At 54.9% G+C, this 15261-nt stretch overlaps 1 protein-coding gene across 3 annotated transcripts in view; it reads left to right on the forward strand.

Annotated features, from left to right (window-relative positions):
- AK7 (adenylate kinase 7) overlaps nucleotides 1-15261 on the forward strand; it is a 64923-nt gene that overhangs the window by 895 nt on the left and 48767 nt on the right. For all 3 annotated transcript variants that reach the window (XM_089322817.1, XM_089322818.1, XM_070065610.2), the window contains exons 2-4: nucleotides 2640-2828; nucleotides 7755-7863; nucleotides 13755-13849. In XM_089322817.1, the coding sequence (XP_089178943.1) occupies nucleotides 2640-2828; nucleotides 7755-7863; nucleotides 13755-13849 (393 nt within the window). The remainder of the gene's footprint in view (nucleotides 1-2639; nucleotides 2829-7754; nucleotides 7864-13754; nucleotides 13850-15261) is intronic.

Below are 15261 nucleotides of genomic sequence, written 5' to 3' on the forward strand. Positions count from 1 at the left end.
AGGCCATAGCAGAGGGCTGGATCAGAAGAGGAGCAGCTGGGACTTGAACCAGCGCCCATATGGATGCCCACTTCACAGGTGGCGGCTTTACCCACTCTGCCACAGCACCAGCCCTGTGACTACACTTTCCAACAACACAAGCTGCTCGGGACAGGATGGGGCCCAGCCCGTTCCACCTGCGCAGGCTTCCTGCGGTTATGCCACCAGCTGCCCACACACTGGTGATGTGGAACGCTAGAATCTCTTGCCTCCCAGTTCTCAGGCACAGAAGTCTGAAATCAAGGTGTTGGCAGGCTTGGGCCTGCTGGGGGTCTCTACAGGAGACCCCGTCCCATGCTTCAGTTCCTGCGGCTGGGGGTCACCAACAGCTCTGGGCTAGTGGACCCATCACTCCAGTCCCCTGGGAGTCTCCCCTCCGTGTCTGCATCCGTCTTCTCGTAAAAACACCAGCCTGTGGCGTGAGCAGCACGGCTGCCTTTGACCTGATGACCTCTGCAAAGTGGCCTATTTCCAAATCAGATCCCATAAGCTTGGTGCACGCAGGAATTTGGTGGTGGGGGGTGGAGGAGCAGTGGTCAACCTAGTACAGCATCTAAACTTCACCAATCAACAATGGAGATGCAGGTGGGTATTTTATGTTAAAATCCTTAACAACATATGTGGTGTGTATAATATGTTAAATACATTTACATATATATGCATGTATGTATTGGAAGGGATTCATAACACATTGCACACCTTCCAAATTACCTGACAAGGTTGGAAAGAGAGGGTAGAGACACAAACAGAGCTGGGACAATGCAATTGTTGTTTTAACAAAGAGAAACACCCAAAGGACAGGTGTGGGCGCCGGCACTCGGCCTGGCGGTGAGGAGGTCAGTGTGGACTCCCACGTCGCATAGCGGAGTGCTTAGGTTCAGTGCTTGGTTCCAGCCACTGATTACAGAACTTCCGCTGCCAGGGACCCTGGGAGACAGCGGTAAGCGCTGGAGTCCTTGGGCTTCTGCCACGTACACAGGAGACCTGGATGGCTTTTCCGGCTCCCAGCTTCCATTTCAGCCCAGCCCCAGGCACTGCACGCATCTGGGAAGTGAACCAGCAAATGGGACCTTTCTCTCTGTCCCTCTCTTATTTCTGTCGCTCTGCCACAGGTATGACAGGATCATATTCGTGTTTTTCAAAAAGTTAGATACTGATACAGAGAAGGTAGACAGATGATAAGTAGGCCGTCTGTACACATGAATGTCTTGAGGGCTATACGCTATCGCTTCTGTAGGATGGGTTTCATTCATCCATGAGTACCTGCTAAATGCTAGGCACAGAGGATCACACACACACACACACGCGTGCACACGCACACGCCCATGCACACACACACATGCGCACACACTGTTTTGATGTGTGATGATGGCCCTGAAGGAGAAGGAAAGGAGGAGGGTGCTTGTAGCAGACAGCAGCTACTTGCATGCAAGGGTTCTCTGGACAGCTGACACTCATCGGACGTGCGTGCGCAGAGTCTCAGGCGGGGGGGGGGGGGCAGTTACTTCTCAGCAGGCACAGTTCCAAGGTGGGACAAGCTGGAGGGCTTCCCAACTCAGAGTGGCCGGGGTGCGGTGACCCTGCCTTCCAGGGCCAGCTTATCCATTGGGCATAGCAGGCAGCATGCCGAGGGCCCACAAGACCTGCAGGGGCCTGAAAAGGTGTTTTAATGTCTTTTGAATTCAGAAAGAAATTAAATTTTAGCACCAAACATTTTGCCTAAATAACTTGCCATCAAAATATGATGTTTAATAGTTTTTATGGAGGGAAGGTCCCACAAAAGTCAGAACGCAGCCCTGCAGTGCATCCTAAAGGAGTGGAACACAGAGGGTTGGATCACACACCAAGAGTTTGGTGCGATGTGGTGCAGCCAGTCAAGAAGCCGCTTGCAATACCAACATCCCGTATTGGATGCTGGTTTGCATCCCAGCCACTCTGCTGCTGGTTGTGACTGGGAAAGCAGTGGAGGATGGCTCAAGTTTACCCGGCCCTGCCACCCGAGTGGGAGGTCTGGAGGGAGCTCCTGGTCCCTGGCCTCCTTTTGGCCCAGACTTGGCTGTCGTGGTCATTTGGGGAGTGAACCAGTGATGGAAGATCGATTGACCTCCCCCCCCCCCCACCTTTCTGTTTCTCTCTCTGTTCTGTGGCATTCCACATTGCATTCTAAATGCAGTGGAAAACCACTGGAGTATACACATCAGAGAGGATTGTGATTAGGAATGAGGGAGGGAGAGGAGTTTAACTTTTTACTTTCATGGAGATGCCCTCTTGATCTCTCATTCTTATAATGTATTTTATAATAAAATGTTTTGAAGATTTATTTACTTATTTGGGACAGAGCAAGAGAGAGAAGAAGAGGTGCAGAGAAAGAGGTCTTCTATCTGCTCTGTCCAGTCACTGCCCAAGTGACCTCAAAAGCCAGGGCTGGGCCAGGCCACAGCCAGGAGCCTGGAACTCAGTCCAGGTCGCCCGTGTGGGTGACAGCGGCCCAGGCACCTGGGCCACCTTCCACTGCCTTCCCGGAGCATTAGCAGGCGCTGGGCTGGAAGGGGTTCATCGGCCGCCCTTCCTCCGGGAGTCAGGAGACTTCTCTCTTGCAGTTCCTGTCTAACTGCATAGTGGGGGCTTCGCTTGAAGAAATCACAGAGGAGGAGGAGGAGGAGGAGGAAAGCAAGTCGGCCATCCTGGAGGCCTCGCTGGCCAAGCTGAAGGAAGGCACGTTCCAGATCGTGGGCACGCTCTCCTCGCCCGAAAGCCCTCGGCCCAACTTCGCGGTGGAGACCTACTCTGTAAGCCCGGGAGGGTATTTGCCTGGTGTAGACAAGGGGAGGAGTCACCCTCTGCTCCAGCGCCTTTAGGGTAGGGCAGACACAGGGACTGGGGGACGGGCAGGGCAGGGCTGGGGGCCCCTCCCTGTCCCCTGTCTCCAAGGCACGGCTTTGGGGGAAGCAGTGAGACATTCTTGGGAAGGGTAGATCTCCTTTGAACCTTCAGACTCGCGATTCTTCACCCTGTGCCAAAATCTGCTGTCCTGGGGGACCCAGGGCAGCTGGACCACGGCGGGAGCCACCTGGGAAAGAGGGGCAGCCCTGGGCATCGGCTGCTCAGGAAGAACCGACCACTGTGTTGCCGCCTGAGAAACCGCTGCCTCCACGTGACAAACTGTGTGCGTCCTCGTACTGGGATACTTGCGCACGCCCGCAAGGGTGGCCCTCCGCTCCTTTGGGGCTACCTCCTCCCTCGGCTCTGCCAGCGCACTCTGAGCTGTGCCGTTGCCATGTGGCTTTGCATGCGCCCCACTCCGGAACGGCCTCCCCTCTTTGTTCATGCCATCAGCCGTTTTCGCCCTTTAAGATTTAAGGGTCGCCTCCTCCAGGAAGTCACCCACTGTTGCTGTTGATTACTCAACAATGTTGCAGTGGATTCGTTTCTGAGAGGAGCAGCGTGGTGGGGGCAAGAGGCGCGGAGTCACCACACAGACCCCAGGAGTCGGGAGAAAGCAGGCTTGAGTTGAGCAGCCCGAAGACTCGTTTATTTCAGTTGGTACAACATCTTATATAGCCAAAACCAGCCAATCTGGTCACAGGGCGGTCTATGCCCCAACCAATCACAGCCTGTTGCCAGGCAGTTTCCAAAGCCATCCAATCACAGCCTGTTGCCAGGCAGTTTCAAATCCATCCCATCACAGGCTGTTGCCAGGCAGTTTCCAAAGCCATCCCATCACAGCCTGTTGCCAGGCAGGCTCCGTTGCCAGGTGGGTTTCAAAGCCATTCCTGAGTAACTGACCCTCGCTTGCCAGTGGCCACCTTGGCATGGCCTTCTCATTCCACCACAACCCACGAATCCCAGTTCTCCTCCATTCCAGGCCTGGATTCTGAGCTCCACACACCCCCTCCCTGCCTGTGGCCACCCCCGTATCCATGGCATCCTTAGCACCTCGCACCGCCGCGGGCACAAAGCAGCAGCCCTCCAGGGACGCTTGTGAGATGGACCAGGATCCCTTCCCGACACCTCTGGGACTTCCCCAACCACCTGTTGCCTTTCTCTTCTGTACGGTCACTCGCTGCTGACTTCTGCCCTCTCCTGTGCCTGTGCTCAAAGCTTCTCTCACTGCGAAAAGCACGGATTGGCCATCGGCACCTTTCTCTGCCCCTGAACTTGAGAAGGGGACAGGCCTCATTTGCAGCCTCACTCTCTCCCCGATGCTGGCAGGCCCTGCCCCCACCCCTGCACAGGGAATGCCTTGGTCAGGGTCACCAGTGATGTCCCGGCTCCCCCGGCTTATCTCAGCCACAGGGCGGCTGACCAGCCCGCCCCGCCTCCCCTGTGCAGCCTGGCGCCCCTTCCGGGGTTCCTCCATGGCCTCCCTTTCCTCTTTGCCTGCTGATGTGCCCAGAGACACCTTCTCTCCCATAATAGGTGTCTTCCCTAAGTCTCAAGTGTCTCTATGGCTTCAGCTCCATAGCCAGTGCTGTTGCCCAAAGTCCAGCTGCCGCCTCTCCCCTCCCACGGCTGTCCTGAAGCACTGCTAAGCCAACCCTTCCCTCTCACATTCCTCTCCAAGACCTTGCTGCCATTGGAACTCCCCCTATTGATTGATTGAGTGATTTGAAAGGCAGAGTGACCGAGAGGGACACACACACAGCAGATTCCACTTGCTGGTTCACTCTACAAATGGGCAGGATGGCCAGGGCTGGGCCAGGCTGGAGCCTGGAGCCTGGAGCCTGGAACCCCACCCAGGTTCTCCACATGGGGTGGCAGGGCCCCAAGGGAAAATGTTCCACTGCCTTTGACCCTCGTTATCAGGGAGCTCGACTGGAGACAGAGCAGCCGGAAGGCCCACCAGCTCTGAAATGGGAGCCAGTGTCCAGACAGCGGCTTCACCTGCTGTGCCACAGCGGGGCCCCAGAACTCCCGATTATTACTAAGGACCCCGCTGTCTCTATCACTTGGGGCTGATTTGGGCGCAGGTACTTGGGGGGAAAGGCAGTGCAAGCTGACAGAATAGATAAGGAAACCCATCAGCTGCTGCAGCTGGCCGCCCAGAAGTGGCCCGGCTTCAGGGCTGACGTGACTCGGGGACCCCAGCTCCTCTTCCTGCCCCTTCCCGGGCTTGCCCTCCTCTGGGGTGCCTGCATCCCCAGGCACGGTGGGCCGGCTGCAGTAGGCCAGCGCCGTGCGCTCGTGCACAGTGACACCCTGGTGAGGACTCGCAGACCTGCGCTCAGGAAACCTCTCCTTGAAGCTCACGGTCTCGTGCTCAACCCACGGCCTTCACTGAGCCAGCCTCTTACCCTGGATCCGCAGGCTCACTCCTTAAGCTGGAGGCCGAGTTAACTCCCCATGGCAGGGAAAGAGCGAGAGGACCTGGCTGTTGGGGGCTGGCAGCGCGGTCCCCTAACCCGTTCATGGTGCACTCGCTGTGGGCTCCTCCCTCTCCCTTGTCTCCCGTACCCTGCTGGTCCTGGGATCCCCAGCGCAACTCTGTGCAGCCTTCCCCACTGCCATGGCTCAGGTCTCCACCCTGGCTCCTGGAATGGGACTCCGTGCATGGGTATGGAGCGCCCCAAGGATGCAGGCAGGGGTGGACTCAGAGCTCCCAGCTTGGCAGGGACCCCTTGGCAGTGTAATGCGGTGAACATGATGACAGGAGGGACCCAGCACCACCTGGGCCTCTGGTGAGCTCTCAGCCTCACGCCAAGAGCCAGGCAAATGGATCTTCGTGTCCCCCGGCCCCCAGAGCTGCTCCACGCCCTGCAGGTGGCCCTCCTCTGGGAGGTCAGGATCTGCTGGAGCTGGGGGCGCGGAGGCGGGACCTCCAGGGCTGGGTAGAGCTTGCCAGGTGGACGTGGGAGGAAGGAGACGCCACTCGGGGGCAGTGCCTAGGGAAGTGCCCACTGTGCTTGGGCATTGAGAGGACCAGGGTAGCTGCCGTGGGGCCGTGGGAGCCAGGGGGAAGCCAGGCTGGCAGAAAGGTAGGGAGAGTTGAGGGTGGGAAGCACCGGGCTGGTGCACGTTGGAATGGGTGCCTCTCTCTGGCCCAGCAAACCACCTGCTGTTCCCTGGGCACTCCACGCTCTGCCAGGCAAGTTCATATTTACCCTGAGAAACCACTCTGTCTCCCCGTCGTCCATCAAACCTCAACAGTGGATCTCTAAGACAGCCCTTTCACATGTTGGCCACTAAGGCTGTGCAGGTTGTGCACTGCACAAGGGTTCCTGGCTAGGGAGGTGAGTATAGAGCTGCTGGTATGCTCTGCCTTCTTATAATTTTTCCACCAACAGCAGGTTTTATTCCAGTTTGTGCAAAGGCTTAGTATGCACCTAGCTGTGTCCTTGTCTGCATTAGACTATGAGAATTTGCTCAGAGGTTTTGCAACAAAACACACACACATACACACACACACACACACACACACACGCACACGAGGATCCCTGGTTGCAGCCATCTATCCCTCGCTTTTGCCTCCATCCTCAGAGAGAAGGGCCCACAGATGTTTGCTGGGTGGACAAAAGACTGCATGAACCTGGGCGTTCCGAGTGGCCCGGACAACCATCTTCTGGCCCAGTGGTTAAGACGCCAGTTCAGACGGCTGTGCTGCCTGCCAGAGCGGAGCGCCCGGGTTTGACACCCAGCTCTGCTCCTGCTTCCAGCTCCCGGCTAATACCGACCCTGGCAAGTGGCAGTAATGGCTCGGGTGATTGGATTCCTGCCACCGGTGCGGGAGAACCGGCTTCAGTTCCCAGCCCCTGGCTTTAGCCTGGTCCACCCCAGCACCCCCCACCCCGACTCAGATGAATCAATTAAACAGCACAGTGAGTGCCAGTTACTTAGCTCTCATGTAAGAACTTTACTTTTTTTTTTTTTTTTTGGACAGGCAGAGTGGACAGTGAGAAAGAGAGACAGAGAGAAAGGTCTTCCTTTGCCGTTGGTTCACCCTCCAATGGCTGCCGTGGCGGGCGCACCGTGCTGACCCGAAGGCAGGAGCCAGGTGCTTCTCCTGATCTCCCATGGGGTGTAGGGCCCAAGCACTTGGGCCATCCTCCACTGCACTCCCTGGCCACAGCAGAGAGCTGGTCTGGAAGAGGGGCAACCGGGACAGAATCCGGCGCCCCGACCGGGACTAGAACCCGGTGTGCCGGCGCCGAAAGGGGGAGGATTAGCCTAGGGAGCCACTGCGCCGGCCGAACTTTACATTTTTATCCATTGAAAGTCCTAGTGTTTTCCATGTGGCCCCAACTGTCAGCTGCTCCACGCTCCCCCACGGCTGTAAAGTGAGCAGTTGGATTCCATCGTGAGGATTCTGAGGCAATCCAGATTAATCACTCATCAGCGCTTGTGAGTGATCCCTGGTATCCATTGCTCAAATAACCTTGCGTGGAGTCTGTGTTAGGGTTCAAAGCCGCTCTCAGTTTCTTGCAGTGTGTTCCGTTCCTCCCTTCTGAACTGCGGTGTAGACAGAACGCAGCCATAGCGCCTAGGGTCATTATGTAGTTGTGGAATCATCAGTTCCAGGCTGTTTTCACACACTTCTTCGTTACTTGAGAAGGGTGCACAGAAGAGAGCAGACTTTCATTTTCAATAGAAACCCTTCTGCAAACATTTCCCGTGGGCTCGAGTGTAGCGAATCTCATTTGGAAATCGTTGTTCTGTGGAACGCTAAGGTTACCTTGGTAGCTCCCTGCTGCAAAGCGACTGTCGATTTTCTTTTTCAGATCTTCTCTCGAGAAGAACTTCTCCTGCGCCTGCTGGAGTGTGATGTGATCATTTATAACATCACCGAGAGCACACAGCAAGTGGAGGAAGCCGTGTGGGCAGTCTCTGGTCAGTGAGGGGCACTCTTATATCTAAGGGCAGCATTTTTTTTCACTTGACAGGCAGAGTTAGACAGTGAGAGAGAGAGACAGAGAGAAAGGTCTTCCTTCCGTTGGTTCACCCCCCAGATGGGTGCTATGGCCGGTGTGCTGCACCGATCCGAAGCCAGGAGCCAGGTGCTTCCTCCTGGTCTCCCACGCAGGTGCAGGGCCCAAGCACTTGGGCCATCCTCCACTGCACTCCCTGGCCACAGCAGAGAGCTGGACTGGAAGAGGAGCAACCGGGACCAGAACCTGGTGTAAGGGCAGTATTTTTGAAATTTTAGTTGTCATTGGTTTGAAAGGCAGAGCAAGAGAAAGAGAGTGAGAGCGAGAGCGAGCGAGAGAGAGCAAGAGAGAGAAATCTTTCATCCTTTGGCAACAACAGCCAGGGTTGGGCCAGGCCTAAGCTGATAGCTTGGAACCCCATTTGGGTCTCCCACAAGGGTGGCAGGGACCCAGGCACTTGGCTCATCGCTGCTGCCTCCCAGGGTGCACACTCGTGGGAAGCTGGAATCAGACGCAGAGCCGGGACTGTGACCCAGGCTCCGATATGGGATGGGGCGTCTCAAGCAGTGGCTTAGCCAGTGCCCCCAACACCTGCCCCGCTCGTTGTGTTGTTGTTGTTGACACTTTGTAGTTGCTGCTTCGGTGTGGCTTACTCTGCCCGAGAGTCACCAGGCAGATTAGCGCCCTGGAAAAACTGGTGTGAGGCCCAAAGGACGAAGCCCAGGCTGCTGAGGGTGCCTGTGGATAACCAGCCCCAGAGTGGTTATTTTTAATTCAGTAAGTGTTCCCCAATCCCACAAACAAGGACAGGCTGATAGAACATGCTTTGAAGAGTAGAATGGCAGAAAAAGAGAAAGGACGGGTCCGGCGCTGTGGCATAGGAGGTAAAGCCACCGCCTGCAGCGCCGCATCCCATATGGGTGCCGGTTCGAGTCCTAGCTGCTCCACTTCCGATCCAGCTCTCTGCTATGGCCTGGGAAAGCAGTGGAAGATGGCCCAAGTCCTTGGGCCCCTGCACCCGCATGGGAGACCTGAAGGAAGCTCCTAGCTCCTGGCTTCGGATCAGCTCAGCTCTGGCCATTGCAGTCATTTGGAGAGTGAACCAGCGGATGGATGACCTCTCTCTCTCTTTCTTTCTCTCCTGCCTCTCCTTCTCTCTCTGTAACTGACTTCCAAATAAATAAATAAATCTTTAAAAAAAGAAAGAAAGAGAAATGAAAAGAGAAAGGACCAAAATTTAAAAAACAAACAAACAAGCAATCTACATCCTCTGAGCCCCTCGGGTCTCAGAGCGCAGTTCGGTGCTGTTCGGATTTGTCTCCTCCCTGAGTCTGGAGCAAAGGCCCCAGCACCGGGCATTCCGGTGCCTTCTAGGGGGTTGTGCGGGGGGTCAGCTGGATCAAGGGTCAGCGAACCTGGTCCATCAATGGCCTCGTGAGCCCAGTCCCATTACGGGGGAAAAGCAGCCACAGGCACCATGTTCCCCAAGGGTCAGGTCCCCATAAAACTTACGTACAAAATGCAGAGCTCCGTTCTGGCTTCAGTTCAAAGACATGGAAAGGAGCCTTGGAAGCAACCGTGCCACACTCAGGGAAGCGGCGACAGCAAAGGAGTGCTGGCCATGCGTGGGTTCCCTTGGCAGCTCGCAGTGTGGGATTTCACATTCACAGCTCTGCAGCCAGATCCCCGGATGGCGGCTCCGACGGGGACAGGGGGCAGAGCCCGTTTGAAGCCTGCTCCTGCACGTGACAGGTCATTGCACTGTCTGAAACAGCGAGCAGGTGGAATGTTCGCTGAGCACCCACGTGCACCAGGCTTTGGAAGGTGATGTTTCTTATCGTATGTTCTTGCCGTTGTCTCTGCACGTTTAATGCCGCTCTCTGAAATAAAGCCTCGGCATGTTCCGAAAAGTGAAAAGCGCAGCTGTGTGGGCTGGGCGTTTGGCACCACCGCACAGCCACCACTTGGGAAGCCTGCATCCATATTGGAGAGCCTGGTTGGAGACCTACCTACTCTGCTTCTGATCCAGCTTCCTGCTAATGTCACCCTGGGAGGCAGCCGGAGAGGGCTCAAGGACGTGGGTCCCAGCCACCCAAGTACAGGGGGACACAGGAGACCTCGACTGAATTCAGACTCCTGGCCTCAGCCTGGCTAAACACTGGCTCTTGCAGGCATTTGGAGGGGAGAACCAGTGGATAAAAGACTGTCCTCTCTCCCTCTCTCTCTCTCTCTCTCCCTCCCTCTCTTCCCCTCGCTCTCTTCCTTTAAAAACAAAACAAAACAAAAAAGCAAAATAAAAACAATTCCATGTGTTTCCTTCCTACACCGTTATTAGTCCCCCAAAGTGACCTTGTCTATTTAATATACACCGATGCCTGCGTGGGTGCCCCTTGACTGTGAACTTGACATCTGCCACTGAGCTCCTGCTGTGACAGATGAACACCCACCCTCTCCTAGGACCACCTGACGGAAACTGACACTGCAGTTCCTTTTGTGAGCCTTGAAATGTAGACTCTGTTTCTGCTACCTTCTTCATTCTGACAAAGAGCTTTGAAGAATTAAGAAAATGTTACTTTAAAAAAAAAAAAAAAAAGGCCTGCACCGTGGCTCACTAGGCTAATCCTTCACCTGTGGCGCCAGTACTGTGGGTTCTAGTCCCAGTTGGGGCACCGGATTCTGTCCCGGTTGCTCCTCTTCCAGTCCAGCTCTCTGCTGTGGCCTGGGAAGGCAGTGGAGGATGGCCCAAGTGCTTGGGCCCTGCACCCGCATGGGAGACCAGGAGGAAGCACCTGGCTCCTGGCTTTGGATCGGCACAGCGACAGCCATAGCAGTCACTTGGGGGGGTGAACCAACGGAAGGAAGACCTTTCTCTCTGTCTCTCTCTCACTGTCTATCTCTGCCTGTCAAAAAAAAAAAAGTTACTTCTCTACTCAGAGAAAAGTTTTAATGGAGTTATGCAACTTTTAGAAAATTATATATCTATTTAAAAGGCAAAGAGAGACAGAGATCAGCCTCCCAAATGCCCCAAACAGCCAGAGCTGGGCCAGGCGGAAGCCGGGGACTGGGAGCTCAGTCCAGGTCTCCTGCGTGGGTGGCCGGGACCCGGCTACGTGAGCCTTCACCCACTGCCTCCCGGGAGCACATTAGTAGGACGCTGGATCCGACTTGAACCCAGGCGCTCAGAGGCATGGGCTGCAGGTGGCACAGGTGGCGTCCTGACCACCGCGCCCACGCTCCCCGTGAATCCCGTCATTTGGAGATGCGGAGCCTTGTGTCTGCAGGAGAGGACTGCCAGAGGCCCTCCGGTCTGTCAGCGCAGTCACCTGGCTCATGGGGGTCACGGCTCTGGGGACATAGAGGCGGGGACTCTGCCACTTTTCCTGATGCACAATCTCAGATTGTGTTTTCCTTACAATGGATGTGTATTACATTTTAATAATTTTTTAAAGGATTTGTTTATTTATTTGAAAGGCAGAGTTACAGAGAGGCAGAAAGAGAGAGAGAAAGGGAGGAAGAAGTCTTCCATCCGCTGGTTCACTCCCAAAAGGCTGCAATGGCCGGAGCTGCGCCGATCTGAAGCCAGGAGCTTCTTCTGGGTCTCCCACGTGGGTGCAGGGGCCCAAGCACTTGGGCCATCTTCCACTGCTTTCCCGGGCCATAGCAGAGAGCTGGATCAGAAATGGAGCAGCTGGGACCCGAACCGGCACCCATATGGGATGCTGGCACTGCAGGCGGTGGATTTACCAGCTATGCCACAGTGCTGGCCCCTTTTAATAATGTTTTATTGAATTATTTTAAAATGTTTCAGAATTCTCCCACCTCACTTTTCACAGACACCATGGAGGGAAGGCAGGATGACTCAGGAGAGAGAGAGAAATGACTAGGGGTGACAGAAAACCTTTGCGTGTGTGGATAAAGGGTGTGTTCAAAGGGAGCAGGCAGGGCACTTTGGAACCATTATAAATATCAGCACTGCAAAGGGTAACCCAGTTTGAGGGCCTCTAAGTGTGCCAAGTACTCACAAAATAGGCCAGTCTGAAGCCCAGCACGGCAGAAAGGGGAAAGACCAACACTGAATTGTCATTAGAATAGAAATAGGAGCTGAACTGGTGTTGAAGCTTGGGCTGAGGATGCGGACACGGCTCCGAGGCTTGGTTCCGCGAGCCCGTCTCGTCGTGGGCTAGACTTTACTTGCCAGGCGAGGAGCTCGGCGTTTCCCGGTTGGCCTGTTGGTTAGAGAATCACCTTGCTCGGCGTTTCCCGGTTTGGCCTGTTGGTTAGAATCGCCTCGCGAATGCAGAGATGTGCGGCGATGCCTCTGACACCGGACCTCTGCCGCCTGCTGAGACCTCACTTTACAGCTTAGGGTTTGCCTTCCGGAAAGGGGCACCCCTCACCCCTGGAAGAAGGCGTCAGTGGAATCCCTTGCTGACCACACGCAAGGAGGTTCCATTCTCTTTTGTTTTTTTGACAGGCAGAGTGGACAGTGAGAGAGAGAGACAGAAAGGCCTTCCTTTTGCTGTTGGTTCACCCTCCAATGGCCACTGCGGCCGGCGCACCGCACTGATCCGAAGCCAGGAGCCAGGTGCTTCTCCTGGTCTCCCATGTGGGTACAAGGGCCCAAACACTGGGGCCATCCTCCACTGCCTTCCTGGGCCACAGCAGAGAGCTGGACTGGAAGAGGGGCAACCAGGACAGAATCCAGTGCCCCAACTGGGACTAGAAACCAGGGTGCCAGCGCTGCAGGCGGAGGATTATTAGCCTATTGAGCCACGGCGCCAGCCCAATTCTGTTTTGTTTTGTTCAGTTTTTTTTTTTTTTTAAACTTATTTATTTGGAAGGCAGAGTGACAGAGAGAGGTGGGGAGATAGAGCAAGATCTTCCATCCACTGGTTCACTCCCCAAATGGCCACAACAGCCGTGGGTGGGCCAGGCCAAGGCAGGAGCCCAGAACTCATTCTGGGTCTTCCACATGGGTGCAGAGGCCCCAGCATTTGAGCCATCTTCCACTGCTTTCCCAGGAGCATTAGCAGAGCTGGATCAGAAGTGGAGCAGCCGGGACTTGAACCGGCACCCATATGGGATGCCAGCACCACAACATTGTCCCCGACATTTGGCTGTTAAGTTAGTGTGTAGAGAGCTCTCCGATAAAGGGACAAGCACTTTGGAAAGCAAATACTCCCCTTCTGTCCACCTGTATTCTACTTACCCATCCCTAGAGGATAGACGTAGCCAAGCACTCCTGCCTTACCAATGCTCTCCACCAGGTGTCAGTCCCCAGGGCAAAGCTCCCACAGCCAGGCAGAGCAGAGGGAAGGCGCACCTTCCTCAGCAGCTTCACGAGTCAGGGCTGCTGTATGCGAGATCCCAGTAGGGCTTACTCTCTGATCTGGGGGCTCTGCAGCCCCCCACATCCACCCTGCTCCATTCTCCACGCAGACGGCAAAGCCTGCCTCGATCGTACCCAGCCCCATTACTTCCCTCTATGATTCTGGACCAAGTGTGCCTCAGTTGCCCCATCTGTAAAACGAACATAACAGCAGTCCCTGTCTCATAGGGGTGAGAACTCGGCGAAGCCCAGGAATGGTTCTAATTCCGGTCGCTAGGGTGCGTATTGTCAGCAGCCGCTCAGAAGGGGTCGAGCAGCGGGAGGGAGGACCAAAGAGCAAAGCTGGGTGTGTGGCCCTGAAGCAGCGAAGGCAGCACCGCCCTGGTGTTAGGCTGGTCCTGGGGGGCGTAACCCAAGCCCCCTGCTGACTGCCTGCCGTGCACGACTTCCAGAGGGAGTGCTGTCTGCACACACATAACCGCTCTGCCTTTTTTTTTTTTTTCCCTTTTCCCTTGGCCCTGCAGCACTGAATGAAGAAATCATCCATTTTGAAAAGCGGAAAGTATTTATTTTGGTGTCCACGGTGATGACTTGGGCGCGATCCAAGCCCCTGGACCCGGTAAGTAGGGAGCGTCCGCTTCCTCTTGGGCAATGCGTCTCTCACACGGTGCAGAGGGCGCCGTGTTCGGGGAGCTGTGTTTCCTTACACTCCTGAGCCCTGTGCCATAACGGGCACTCAGCAGAGCTCACTGACTGCTTCAGTTGTAGGGACTGCGTTGTTCTTGTGCCACCAGCAGTGGCAGCACTGTTAGACGATGGTCCCACGGAGCGCATGATAACACTGCAGCAGCAGCAGCTTGCGTGCAGGACCCTGAAGGTGACTAAAAGGTTACAATGGGGACCAGCATTGTGGCGTAGCGGGTTAGGCCTCCACGTGTGACATCTGCATCCCATATCCGAGTGCTGGCTGAAGTCCCGCCTACTCTCTTCTGATCCAGCTTCCTGCTAATGTGCCTGGGAAGGCAACAGAAGATGGCTCAGGTGCTTGGGCCCCTGCCACCCCTGTGAGCCGCCTGGGTGGAGTTCCAGTGTCCTGACTTCAGCCCTGCCCAGTCGTGGCTGTTGCAGTCATTTGGAGAGTGAGCCAGCAAATGGAACTTCTCTGTTCTGTCTCTTCCTCACTCTCTGTCATTCTGCTTTTCAAATAAATAAATCTATTAAGAAGAAAGATTATAACAGAGCTGGAAAATGTCTGCTTTACAGCAAAGTGCCTACAAATAAATGACAGAATGCAAGTGTGGCTCAGAGGTGGACTCAGTGTGAGAAAGTTGGGGCTGGTGTTTGGCACAGCTGTTACCACACTGCTTGGGGGCCTGGGCTGTAATGGAACAGGTTAAAGCCCTGGCCTGCAGCACCAGCATCCCATATAGGCCATGTATGGAGTCCTGGCTGCTCCAATTCCAGTCCGGCTCCCTGCAAATGCACCTGGGAAAGCAGTGGAAGATGGTCCAAGTTCTTGGGCCCCTGTATACATGTGGGAGACCTGGAAGGAGCTACTGGCTCCTGGCTTCTGATTGGCTCAGCTCTGGCTGATGCAACCATCTGGGGAGTGAACCAGAGGATGGAAGACCTCTCTCTGTGCCTCTACCTCTCACTGTAATTCTGTCTTTAAAATAAAGTAAATCTTTTAAAAATTTAAAATCAATAAACACCACTTGGGACACCCACATGCTGTATCAGAGAGCCTTGGCTTCCTGCTAATGCCCACTCTGGAGGTAGCAGGTGATGGCTCAGGTACCTGGATCCCTACTACACGGTGACCCAGGCTGAGTTCCAAGCTCCTGGCTTTGGCCTGGCCCAGCCCTGGCTGTTGTGGGCATTTGGGGAGTGAATCAATGATAGAAGACCTTTATCTGTCTCTCTTTCAAAAATAAAATGAAAAATTTAAAAGTTTAATATGAATAAGTTTTAGAAACACTATATCCACTACATTTTGGTTCTATTTTCTTTTTGATGCACACCCAAAAATGT

The sequence above is a fragment of the Oryctolagus cuniculus genome, chromosome 20 (assembly GCF_051225735.1).
Source record: "Oryctolagus cuniculus isolate XC-2025 breed Fujian yellow rabbit chromosome 20, ASM5122573v1, whole genome shotgun sequence".
Lineage (NCBI taxonomy): Eukaryota > Metazoa > Chordata > Mammalia > Lagomorpha > Leporidae > Oryctolagus > Oryctolagus cuniculus.